The 12,985-nt window shown below is 38.6% G+C and overlaps 3 protein-coding genes across 3 annotated transcripts in view; all 3 read left to right on the forward strand.

The window, feature by feature from the left end:
- Positions 1 to 3,195: 3,195 nt before the first annotated feature.
- Positions 3,196 to 4,085, forward strand: mt2 (metallothionein 2). Its single transcript, XM_062420582.1, has 3 exons — positions 3,196 to 3,309; positions 3,416 to 3,481; positions 3,871 to 4,085. Exons 1-3 carry the CDS (start codon positions 3,285 to 3,287, stop codon positions 3,960 to 3,962), a joined length of 183 nt encoding a protein of 60 aa, XP_062276566.1. The 5' UTR covers positions 3,196 to 3,284; the 3' UTR covers positions 3,963 to 4,085.
- Positions 4,086 to 5,366: 1,281 nt separating this feature from the next.
- Positions 5,367 to 6,377, forward strand: LOC133982144 (STING ER exit protein). The gene has a single exon (XM_062421074.1). The coding sequence runs from the start codon at positions 5,485 to 5,487 to the stop codon at positions 6,160 to 6,162; it is 678 nt and encodes a 225-aa protein (XP_062277058.1). The 5' UTR covers positions 5,367 to 5,484; the 3' UTR covers positions 6,163 to 6,377.
- A 4,922-nt stretch (positions 6,378 to 11,299) lies between these two features.
- The window catches only part of nup93 (nucleoporin 93), a 34,194-nt gene continuing 32,508 nt past the window's right edge, over positions 11,300 to 12,985 (forward strand). Inside the window, exon 1 of the mRNA XM_062420529.1 lies at positions 11,300 to 11,417. The gene's annotated coding sequence lies outside the window, so the exon portion shown is untranslated. The remainder of the gene's footprint in view (positions 11,418 to 12,985) is intronic.

Consider the following 12,985-nt stretch of genomic DNA (forward strand, 5'->3'; position numbering starts at 1 on the left):
GAAAGACAAAAGACAAAGCTCTGGAGGATCAGTCGAAGTCAGAGTCCCTTCAGCTGATCATTTTCATTTTAACCCTCCTGTTGTCCTCCCGGGTCAATTTGACCCCATCTCTTTTGACTGTTCCTTCTTTCCTTCCTTCCTTCCTCTCTCTTTCTTTAATTTTTTCTTCATTCTTCCCCTCCTTCCCTATTTCTTTGCTCCCTCCTCCTTCCATACTTCTTTCCTCACTTCCTTCCTCCTTTCCTTCCTCCTTCCCTCCTTTCCTATCTTCCTTCCTTCCTCCCTTCTTATTCCTTTCCTTTCCTTCCTTCCTTCCTTCCTTCCTCCCCCTTTCCTCCCTTCCTTCCTTCCTTCCTCATTTCCTCCCTCCCTCCCTCCTTTCTTCTTTCCTTCCTTCCTTCCTTCCTTCCTTCCTTCCTTCCTTCTCTCCTTCCTTCCTTCCTCCCTCCCTCCTTTCCTTTCCTTTCCTTTCCTTTCCTTCCATCCTCATTTCCTCCCTCCCTCCCTCCTTACTGCTTTCCTTCCTTCCTTCCTTCCTTCCTTCCTTCCTTCCTTCCTTCCTTCCTTCCTTCCTTCCTTCCTTCCTTCCTTCCTTCTTTCTTTCCTACCTTCCTCCTCCCTTCCTCCTGTCCTTCCTTGACCTGAGGACAACAGGAGTGTTAAGCAATTGTTGTTTATTAAAGCTTGTTCCAGATTTGCCTTAAACTGAAAGAATACAGGATGTAGTTCTATATTCATGTGCGTGCCAAAAAGTCACAAACAGAGAGCAATGATTAAAATTAAACAATAAACAATAAAGGAAGGCAAAGAAGGAGGCAGAAAATGGAGATTGAAGATGGAGAGGAAAGAGAAGGAGAGGGGAAATGAGAGGAAGGAGGAGAGCTTGAGGTGAGAAAGGAGAGGAGGGGAGAGATACGAAAAAGGACGAAGGAGAGGAAGGAGGAGAGAAACAAATGATATAGGGAAAGACGAGGAGGAAGTAGAAGAAAAGAAAAACGAAGCCTTTCACATTGTAAATAACTAACAATGCAAAAAAGTTTAAGTTTAGTCTTATCTGCCTTTCTGTATGTTTATTAAACAGAAATAGCTAATAAAACACGTGCTATCCTGATACCTTCACACTAAGGATGAAACAATGCATTGGTATTTACTGCTCATGTATACCAACAATTTGGAAATGTCAAAACAAAATTTAAATGTCGGTGAAAAGCTTAACTATAGGTGTGTGAGGTTGATGCCTTATCATTTTATACTGTCTCTTAGCTTCCTGTAAAATACAAAGCACTCGGCTCTAATTTTCACTCGTTCCACTGTTTGGTTTACACTGGTCACATAATGAGTCAGCTCATTACACACTGACATTACTGTCAATGAAGTTTGGAAATGCTGCGTGGCGAGTGCAAAAAAAGGACAATGCTGCCTTCAAACTCCTTACACAACAGTCGACTCCAAGTATCACTATAACCTCATACAGTTGTCAATAGATGTCAAAACATGTGGAAATATGTGCAGGCTAAATATATAAAACGAGAATATGAACACTCAGTTATTCAAGCGTGCTTTGTCGACATGAGCAGAGAGTTTTGTCCACAGAATTGCAAACAAAAGTAAAATAGGCTGTCCTTCAACCGGTAATGTCCTAATTTCAGTGTAAACTGTGAGTAATGGTTAGGTTGTTTAATAAGGTGTATTGAACTCTGCCCTAAATCATCGTCCAAAAACATGTAGACTTTACTGTCGTGTGCACCCGACTCGTGAATTGGGTTTTTTCCGACAGCACACGGCACTGGAAGGCATCACCATTACAATAGGCTGTTTAGTTTGCTCTCGAGAGCCGGGTGAAGTGGGCCGTGTGCACAGAGAGAGGTTACGAGTGATGAAAAACAAAAAGAGAGAAAAACATGTGACGAGTCAATAAATAATGCCTAAAGCTGATCACACGTCTGCATCTATATTGTATACCTCAAACTCATCATGACACTGACATGTCTTTTATCTAGACAAGCAAATCATTTGAGAAAGCCTACATTAATATTTATTTAATAAGCCAGGTTCATGTTTTGAGAATAAAGCTGTCTTTTATATTAATAATAGAAGGAATTATAATTATGTGAGAAAAAATGAAAAGAGATGTTTTTAAAGTGATGTAATGCAGTATTTAATTAAAGGCAGATTTGGTATTAAAAAGCTATAATGTGAATCTACTGTGATATCCTGCAACTGGTTGATTGTGAGTGCATGAATAACATATAATAATGCCTATAGGCTTAGACTTTTTTATTGATAGAATTGTATGAATTGATTTGTATCATTTTGCTCCCATATAACCGCACAGGGCTCCATATAAACCCAAAAGCATGTTTGATAGGAGACACGTTTCCATTTTTTTAAAACACATTTTTATTGAGGGTTTCATATTGTCTTTAAACATGAAGATTTTAACAAACGAAGTGAATAAATTATCCCCCAATCTGGCAGAAACAAACAAACAAACAAATCAATAAATCACAGCAGTGCATACATTAGCCTACAGAGAGTTTCAAATTAATCACAATTCAAAATAATGAGTTTCTAAAATGTCTATGTAAGGATTCCACAAACGAGCAAAGTTCTTTCCTTTCTTTCTTTCTTTCTTTCTTTCTTTCTTCCTGTTTTTTCTTTCTTTCTTTCTTTCTTTCTTTCTTTCTTTTTTTTTTTTTTTAAGTTGCTCCTTTCCAATAGCCTATCATCTCTACAGAGCTAGACAGGCCAACAGCTAACAGCTCCTTAGACACATTTCCATTTACTTAAAAATGAACATATATTTTATTATTACCATTATTATTATTATGAACCTTTATTTTACCTCGAAAAACCATTGTAGAGGAATATTCATTTACAATGGTGTAGAGAAACAACAGCGACTATGTGTTCTACTCTGTAACCCACTCTATTAATAATAATGTTGTTTTCCTGCATGTAAACATAGGTTATAAATGATTCTGGGGTGTAGAGACCCCACATTCAGGGAGCACACGGGGTGTTCTTACGTAATTCTCAGAGCACGCGCCACCTCGTCGCTTGGGAATCTGCAGAGTAGTTGAGGTCGTGTGCACAAACCTCTTTGTAATGATGAACTACGTGCCTGCGTACAGCGTGACATGCCAGTTTTGCACCCGGTCTTGTTGTCACCGAAACGCTATAAAGGCGCCGCCTCTTCCTCTCACAGTCACACCACAACCTCCAACGAGAAGAGACTCCACTGCTTCATACTCTGAACACGAGAACTACACCTACTGAGAAAAATGGACCCTTGCGAATGCGCCAAGAGTAAGTTAAATTGAAAGATGTAGTTGGTTTTAATGTTTGGTTTGGTGTTGTTTTGAGACCAGTTGTCGTATATATTTCTAAACTTGACCTGTCTCCTTATTTTCAGCTGGAACCTGCAGCTGTGCCGGATCCTGCACCTGCACTAACTGCTCCTGCACCTCCTGCAAGAAGAGTAAGTCAAATCACATCTCTACTCAGACATCTAACTGTCAGCTGTTTACTGTGTGAATCCAGTCAAAGTGACTCTTCATGCAATATGTGCATGTGTGTTTTTAACCAAGCCACCAAATATAATTTTATTCTTAATTTTTATATTAAGACTGAGTAGTCTAAATGTATTGTTTGGCATGCCTTTAATGCTGCCTCTCTGCTAAAGATGTAGAAAACCAGGTGGCTGTAATTGGCTTAATTGGCTACATCAGGGGGTCCTGTCTAATCCACCTCACCACAGTTGTGTATTATCCTCACCCTGGATTTAAAGGCTAGCTTCAACTGCTGCTTGTTTTGACAACAGAGTATTGATCATATGGTTGTCTGTAACAATTGTTTTTCCTATTGCAGGCTGCTGCTCATGCTGCCCATCTGGCTGCAGCAAGTGTGCCTCTGGCTGCGTGTGCAAAGGGAAGACATGTGATACCAGCTGCTGTCAGTGAAGGTGTGATGGAGCCTGTGTGAACAATCTGTGAATTTGTTTAGTTGCACCAACTGAAAATTGTCTTTGTTTTTTTCTTTTTTGTACTTGTCTTTCATTAATGAAATAAATCTTTAACGTGGCTGTTTGTCGTACTGGTTTTGCTTAAGTTGTCTAAGTGGGTTAACAAGCTGACTGAGGTGTCATGAAACCAAGGTCACAACATGCCGGCAGTGTATAAAGCTGAAGCAGTAAGTCAAGTTCTTGGTTTTAAAAAAAAGCCTTTTTTGAAAGACCGGACTTGCTTTTTAGTTCCTGAAATTGACTTCAGCTCAAGTGCATTACAGTAGAGTGAACCAGCACGCATAATACACCAGGACCTTGAAACTGAAGTGACTTAATGGAATTCACTTGTCCTACTGTGACAAGCCAATGGAAAAGGGCTTATTGGTGATACCAGGTAAACTGGGCTCAGACAGATTAAGACCAACAATCTTGGAATGTTGTCAATATAGTTTATGGGGCCAAAACAGTACTATAAAGGCCATTATTCCACATGACTTCATAATTTAAAAACAAGGCAGTTTTTAATTTGCTTGAAAAAAATGTAAGTTTTGGTTCAAGTCTAGAAGTTAGTCCAGAAAGTAAAGGCATGAACAGTCCTAAAGAATTCAATTCTCTAGTCATTTATTGTATAACCCAGTATCACAAACTCCAGAGTTTTACAGTCTACACAGCAATAAAACATTCTGTACAGACACTCAATAACAAATTAAGACCAATTACAGAAATACAACATGGAACATTAACAATTATAATAGATTTACAATATGAGTGTTGATGACACAGGTCCACTAGAACAGAATATTCATTCTCACACTTTTTAAGACTTAAATTCTGTAGTCATTTATTGTATCACAAACTCATGAGTTTTACAGTCTACACAGCAATAAAACATTCTGTACAGACACTCAATAACAAATTAAGACCAATTACAGAAATACAACATGGAACATTAACAATTATAATAGGTTTACAATATGAGAATGTGATGAAGAGGATGACAGACAGCTTCCAGGTCCACCAGAACAGAATATTCATTCTCACTCTTTTTAAAATTAAGCATTTTTTACAAACGTGGAGCACACTGGACAAGAAAGCGAGCAAACATTCAGTAGAGGTTTAACGAAAACATGTTTTTTCATCCTTTTAAAAAACAACCTTGTGACTTCAGATTTATTTTGGGCCATATTTGGCTTTGAAATTGGCCTTTTTGTAAGGATAAAAACATTTTTTTAACAAGGCTGCAACAAGAAGATAGCTTTATTTTGACCTTGTCCTCTGCGGATCCTTTAAACAAGGCGGAACCAGTGAGACACTCTGGTTTCTCTTCGGAATTAGGAGTGAGTGACGCACACCGGAAACGTTTCGTCGTTTCTGTGTTTAGAGCTGACATTTTACTGCGTGTGTTGATACAATCGCCATGGCGTTCTGGCAGTAGCGTTTAATTAGTTAATACTGTTATTAGAAGACATTGAAGAAACATGCCTAAGGTCGTGTCTAGAAGTGTTGTGTGCTCTGACACCAGAGACAGGGAGGAGTACGACGACGGAGAGAAGCCCCTCCATGTCTACTACTGCCTGTGCGGGCAGATGGTGCTGGTGCTGGACTGCCAGCTGGAGAAGCTACCGATGAGACCCAGGGACCGAGCCAGGGTGATAGACGCCGCCAAACACGCTCACAAGTTCTGCAACGTGGAGCAAGACGAAAGCGCCTATCTGAAGAGACCCGACGGCATAGAGAGGCAGTATCGAAAGAAGTGCGGCAAGTGCGGCCTGATGCTCTTCTACCAGCACCAGGACAAGAACACTCCCGCCACCTTCATCCTTGAAGGAGCCGTCGTCAAGTTCGGACAGGGCTTCGGTAACACCAGCGTCTACAGCCAGAAGCAGCCGGAAGCTCCCAAGAAGGTCCGAGTCATGATGACCAAGAGGACCAAAGACATGGGCAAGTTTAGCTCCGTCACCGTGTCCACCATCGACGAGGAGGAGGAGGAGATAGAGGCCAGGGAAGTGGCGGATTCCTACGCTCAAAACGCCAAAGTGATCGAGAAGCAGCTGGAGAGGAAGGGGATGAGCAAGAGGAGGCTGCAGGAGCTGGCAGAGCTGGAGGCTAAGAAGGCCAAGATGAAGGGTACACTGATTGACAATCAGTTTAAGTAGAGGAGTGTATCCAGAGAGGGACACAAACACTATGGCTGCTGTCTTCTGGATATCCTAATCTGTGCAGGACTGGCCTGAAAAGTTTGTGGTCAGCACAGCATCAGTAGAGAAAGAGGGGACAATATGTGGACTTGGCTGATGATGTAAACATTTTTTTTTTTAAGTGTTATTTTGTACAAACATTCAAGGTCCAATAAATCGGTTTGTTACTTTGTAAAATATTTTTTTGCGTGGTGTTATCTTGCAAGTCCTGTAGATTTGTTCAGCTGTTTTAAAACAATGCGACTTAAATCAAAATTTAAAAGTTCAAAGCCAATTTTATTGTCAATCCTGCTACATGTACAGGACATGTAGAGGATTGAAATTATGTTTCTCTCACACCCACGGTGAGGTACAAAACAAAATGAATAATAACAACAACCTCAATAGTGCAACTAAAAAGTATAGCACATTAAAAAACCTGCTGTAAAGCTTCAAATACTAACAGTACAGTACAAGGCACTGACAATTTTGAATATATATTTACAAAGTTAATGTCAAATGGTGTCTTGAAATGTGCTTCATAGTTAAAGAGTCTAACAAAATGACATTTGACAAGCGACTGAGCAGATCTTTCCAAGAGAAATTTTAATTTCATTTTTTAAAGTGTCAAATCTCCTACAGCGCCCTGGTGGTCGAGTGGTTAGAGCACATGCCACGTAATCGCAGCGTCCCTGGTTTGAATCCGGCCGGGGACCTATGCTGCAGGTCATTCCCCCCTCTCTCTCTCTCTCTGTTTCCTGTGGGCATCTCTGTTATACAGTAGACATGAAGAGGAGACACACACATAATAGATTAATCAATGAGACACTTTATAAAAGTATATTTAAAAGTTCAATCAGTGATCCAGATGCAAACTGTTTCCTCACTGCCAGTCTGACTACCAACAGCAACATATCTAGGTTTTGTATTTTCTCATGCTCACAGGTTTGTTCAGTAGTTTTCAAGAATATTATTTTTAAATTTCCTATTATATGACAAACCAAATTTCCTATTACATGACAAACCTTTACGACTGGTAATGTCTGTCAGTCGGTCCAACATTTTGGTGCAGACTGTAATATCTGAACATGTGATGGATCTCCAGGACGTTTTGTCCAAACAGTGTTCCACAGAGGATGAATCCTACTGACTTTGAGTATCACAGTTTGGTTAAGTGCCTCCATGAGGTTGATATTCATGTTTCTTTTAGTAAAATATCTCAACAACTGATGGATGAATTGCAGTTGAGTTTTACACACAGATACTTGGTGCCTAGACAATGAATCCTCATGACAGTGGTGATGACCTGACTTTTCACAATAAGGTCAAAATTTGGTTTATAATAATAATAATAATGCATTTTATATGTAACGTGCTTTACATTTGAAAACAAATCTCTGTGTGCTATAAAACAACATAAAACAATAATCAAAAGACAAGGGTTGTGATAAAAAAGAAATTTCTCCAAAACTCTCATCAGTCTGTGGAACCCTCTGCTGGTTGGGAAGAGCATTCCAAAGATGAGGTGCAGCAGAAGAGAAGGCCCCATCACCCATGGTGCTGAGTTCAGTCCATGCAAAACTTATCACATTCTCATCAACCACAGCTGTACTTTGTATTTACATTTTCAGATATTAGCATTGTGACATGCTTGGCTGAGATGGTGAGCACGGTAGACCTTATAGACTCGTGATCATTGTAAACTGCACATATTTAGTACCAAACTCGGGCACTGTCTTGGAGCTGCTAGTGTAGCTGTAGACTCATTATTCTTGTTCATCAAAATTTTTTAAACTATCCATAAATATACATCAAATTTACATAGTACTTATTGGGATATAAACCATACCAAGACAATTTTAAATGCACATTAAATTTGGTTTTACCATTAGATACTAGTGTTTATTATTTGTACAATATCTGTCAGACATTCAAGGTTTCTGTGTCAGACTGTCATCAAAGAGAGGATGGATAAATGTAGGCCAGTGTCGAACTGGCAGGTCTCTCCTTTTAATTGGGTCACACACAAAAAAAACCCAAAAAAACCAGGGCAAATTATGAGAACAATGTGTTTTGTAGACTGGATCACAACTAAGCTTCCCTTTTGTCTTAATGAAGAACAGACATTTGTTAGAAAGATTTAATGAGATGCAAAAATGCAATTACCAAATGTGTTGTTTACTCTATATTCACGGTACATTGCAGGTGAACACTAAAATAAGTAGGTGATCGTCCAAAAATGTCTAAGTGAGTTAATAATAGTAAGTTAATTTAGAAAAAAATGTACAGGATGTGTGTTCAGTATAAACCATTAATACACAGTCAATGATGGTGCGACCTCCTTCCTGTCATGACATTTTAAATTATGAAGACATGAAACGCCCAGGTGGAAATAATAACATTAGCGATGGCTCAGTTCCATGTAAGTGTTGCAGGAAACTGCACTAATGCACAGTAATGCACAATAACAGTGCCATAAAACCTGATTGTAGCAATTAGAAATGTTTTTATTTATTCTTGTACTTTTTGCTTAGAAGAGCAAAATGATTATTTTCATTTCATTGGGATGTTTTTTTAAAACACCTGTAAGGTCTAATTACAAAATGATTCACTTTGAACTAGATACTTAAAATGACACGCATGTGGGTTACAAATTTGCTGCTTTCTTTTTTAATTCTTATATTGTATTAAACACTTTTATATATTTTTGTTCACGAGTGTATTTTCTTAAAGTGTAATGCTCTGATTTTACACCACAATAACACACATATATACGCCTCCAGTAGCGAAGCTGACCTGATGATCACAGAGGCCCTGGAACCACCAGGTCAGGTTAAAGATGTGTGTGTTTTGTAGTAAACTGTCTTACAAACACTGCTGTACTGTCTGTGTTGTGAAATAGAGAAACAGTTGTGCATACTGCATTGTATAATGAAGTAGCGCTGGGTTGTTTTTTTTGTTTGTTACTCCACATGACCAGATCTGTCCCAAGAAAGCAGCAGACTAGCCTGGATACAACCATTCATCAAACATCTGAGCTTTGTGATTCAAGTTATAGCCAGTGGGTTCTTCTCAGGAGGCAACGGCAAGGGTCAAATCGACAAACAAAACAAAACAGTAAAGGACGTTAACATTTTTAAATTCATGCCTGATCTTGGTATGACTGGCCTTTTCTCCATGTGGGGACCCAGCAGACGATTGCACAGAAACAAAAAACACCTTGCCTCATCTAGGGACTTCAGGGGTGAGCTATGACTGGGTGGGAGACACCTTGGTCACATAGCAGTAAATAGTTTTGTGGTGCTTCACAGACTATATTAAACTGAATTAAAAATGTCGACTCCACCAGTCCTTTAAAAAAATAAATGACCTGTTAAAACGTTTCTAGAGTGTTAAAACAGTGATCATTTTTAAATGACACCAACAAAGATATGAGAGACATCCATGAATATAATATATTATTTAATTTAAAAAATGTGTTTCTCTTTGTGTGTATGTGTAAAACCTTTTTAGAAAGCAAATGTATCGATTAATTATGAAATACGCAGATTTCAGACAACAGTCAAACTAATAGTTATAGAAGGACAGAGGCAATATAAGTTGTTGTAGTTGTAGTAGTTGTAGTTGTAGATTATTGTCAGATGATGATGTAATCATGAAATCAACTTTCATTAATCAATGAAAGTTGCTGTTTGTCAGCAGTCAACAAGTTCAACATAGATAGTCATTTTACTATTTACTGACTTACATGTCCTTTGTCCCCAATGAAACATTTAATTTCAAAACAGAGGAGATTCTGTCATTTTTTTAATAACAGTTAAAAGTGAGTGTGCAAACAGACATGTGTAACCTACTTTTACATAAGGTGTCAGCAGTGAAAAGAGGAGTATCATTAAACCATATGAAGTTGAAGTAAAATTAGATGTGGTTTGTGCTGACTGGGTGTTTAAGGGACAGGTTCACAATTTTCAATTATGTCTTAAAACAACAGTTTGGTTTTCAAATGAAGACTAGAATAGGTTTTTACTCCCATAATCATTCCTCCTGTTCATACTGACCATTAGAAGATCCCTTCATAATGCACTCACAATCAAGTGATGGGGGCCATAATCCACTTACATGGACTGTGTGTGTGGATTTATTGTTCCACCTGATGACCAAAAATGGGCAAAAGGACGAAGGGTGGCGGATTGTCCCGAAACTACGAGCGGAAAATACCAACTTGCAAGGTGCAATGCATCTCTCCTTGTTTTTTCTACAAAGTTTTATTGTGCACTGTCCCTGTCTAAATTAAATAAAAAATACAATTGCCAGAATCCACAGTCCTCCTTCTGTGAAAAAAGGATGTAAAAGTATCTGAAGTGTCAAATCAACTAGGTGTTAAATGTTATATGTCTTTTTCTAAGTTTTTTTTTATAAGTCCCTCTTTTTATTTCGTTAATGCATTTTTGCATAAATGACGTGTGTTTGACTACATGGAAACACTATCTGAGGAAACAGAAAGAGGGAATCTAATGCTAAAAAGACCGACAATGTGGTGAATATACAGTTGATATGACTAACTCAACATTCTGAAGCTTCAAGTGCATTTTTGCATAAAAAGACTGTGTGTGGGGATTTTGTCCCCCATCACTTTCATTAAAAGCACATTTGAAGCAGACTTTTAATAGTCAGTATGAACAAGAGGAATGATTACAGTGAGGAAAACATCATTCAGTGTTCATATGGACACTTGACTGTTATTTTAAGACGGATGTGAAAAATTGTGAACCTGTCCTTTAAGGCATTGGCAATGAAAAGAAGAGTTTAAGGATTAAACCACTGAAATAAAACATGCCTTGTCCTGAATAGATACTTTAAAGAACCAGTAGAGCTATAGGTGAGTTAATATGGACAACTTTGTGTTGATTGATGTTTTTTTTTTAGGTTTGATAGTGACACTGGACTGTTTTTCAGTCAATTTAAACCAGTTTTTTTCTGTCAGCCTCTGTCAAAGTCCTCCTGACCAGTTGGCAGAGCAGCGCGCATCACATCCTGAGGAGAGCAAGCAAGTGTGATGTCATATCCTGTACGGAGCAGAGTGTCACCCAATCAGCGTGCTCCTCAGAAGAGCCGGGGAAAATATGCGAAACAACACATTTGTGTTCATGTTGCACCTCTGAGCTAAACTCTACCAGCGCTAATTAACTGAGGAGTACAGACAGCACTGCACCTACATTCATCATACACAGCAGGTATGAAGCTGTCTGTAAAAACGTATAGTTATTCCTAATATTCATGTTTTAAAGTTAACTGAACTGCCAGCATATGTTAGCCGCTTAGCCTGTTAGCTGCCGTAGAGCGCCATTCATTTTGACATGAAGCTAGCCAGGTTTAAGTAGCATACTAACAAACACGAGGTTAACACGAGGTTTTTATCATTACTGTAACTTTGGTATCTAGTTTGCCTTCATAGACAGTTTAATAACCGCTCCAGCTGTCTCCTTTTTACCAACTAGCTGGCCAGGAGGATAGCATCATGTTAACATTGAGCTAACTTGACAACCACACCATGGGTTCAGTCTGTTGGTGTCAGCTGTCACAAGATGTTTGGCAGGCTTGTGTATGTATATCATATATGTTTTATTCACAGTCTGTATGACATGAGCTCTATGTTTAATACGTTGACGATGTATGGCAGTAAATTTGAGAAATTGTGAAACTTGAAATGAGACTGAAGATGGAATGGGGATGATTGAGTTAGGATAAAAACAGCTATTAAACTAAATAAATTAATCGATGTTCCTTTTGATTAAAAAAGACATATGTGAAGTTGTGTTCTGTCTCATGTATCCAAGCGCATTTTCTCCTTCTGGGGTGTTGTGTTAAGTATTAACAATTTGTTTAGAGCAATGTAACTGTGTACTGCAGCCACCTTCACTTCTGGTTTGTTTTCAGGGCTTTTTGCCTTCATTCTGGTGTAATTAATCATCATTTGGATTGAAGTCACTTGACCTGTTAAGAACTTTGCACTTTTTAACCCTAAAATCCAGCAGTGGCTGTTTGCTTTAAGGTCTTTGTGCTGTTGCATGATAAAGTATTTCGCTTTTTTTTTTTAAACTTCAAGTATCCAAGTTATTTACTACACAGTTATCTTAGTATACCATATTGTTCACAATTTCTGAGCTCTGTAGTGTATTCTTGGCTTACAGTGTGCCAAATCGTGGACTTTGACACACCAAATAAACAGGGAATGAAATAAGGATAACTCTTTCATATCACACTATACTGTATGTAATGTTGCAGCAGCTATATATTGTGTGCAATAAAGTTTCTGCCAAATTCAACTGAAAAACAATTGAAAGAGAGAAATAACCAATTAATCCAGGGAATTAGATATCTGACAAATCATGAAATGCATTGATGTAATAATCCTGTAAATCCCACATTTCCATAAAGGTCTCCAGCCTGTGGATCAGGAACATTGCTCAACATTGCCTTACACTTATTAGGTGGATATCACCAAAAGTCACTAATAGGTGGACTGGGGTCCAGATCCGAACCTAGGTGCCGTTCTATCCGGACCCAGACCTGTAACTTATGACATATTGAGGATTGTTAAATTTAGTCTGAGTGTTTCTATTTTAACGGACACAGCTTTCCAGCTATTACGATAAATGTGTAGCGTGACGCTAATCAGCCAGTCAAATCCGTACATTTGGACACACAGAGAGACACGACTGTCAGCGAGATACACACGGAGAAAAGAGGAGTGACAGACAGGTGACAATGAAAGTAGGGCTTTTAATCCAGAATGAACAGA

This window comes from Scomber scombrus, chromosome 6 (genome assembly GCF_963691925.1).
Source record: "Scomber scombrus chromosome 6, fScoSco1.1, whole genome shotgun sequence".
Taxonomy (NCBI): Eukaryota; Metazoa; Chordata; class Actinopteri; order Scombriformes; family Scombridae; genus Scomber; species Scomber scombrus.

What these genes read in the sequence shown, in the direction of transcription:
- mt2 (XM_062420582.1), top strand. Translation starts at nt 3,285, where the DNA reads ATGGACCCTTGCGAATGCGCCAAGA. An exon ending in CCCTTGCGAATGCGCCAAGA is followed by an intron (nt 3,310 to 3,415) that starts GTAAGTTAAATT and finishes CCTTATTTTCAG; the next exon opens with CTGGAACCTGCAGCTGTGCC. An exon ending in CTGCACCTCCTGCAAGAAGA is followed by an intron (nt 3,482 to 3,870) that starts GTAAGTCAAATC and finishes TTCCTATTGCAG; the next exon opens with GCTGCTGCTCATGCTGCCCA.
- LOC133982144 (XM_062421074.1), top strand. Translation starts at nt 5,485, where the DNA reads ATGCCTAAGGTCGTGTCTAGAAGTGTTGTGTGCTCTGACACCAGAGAC.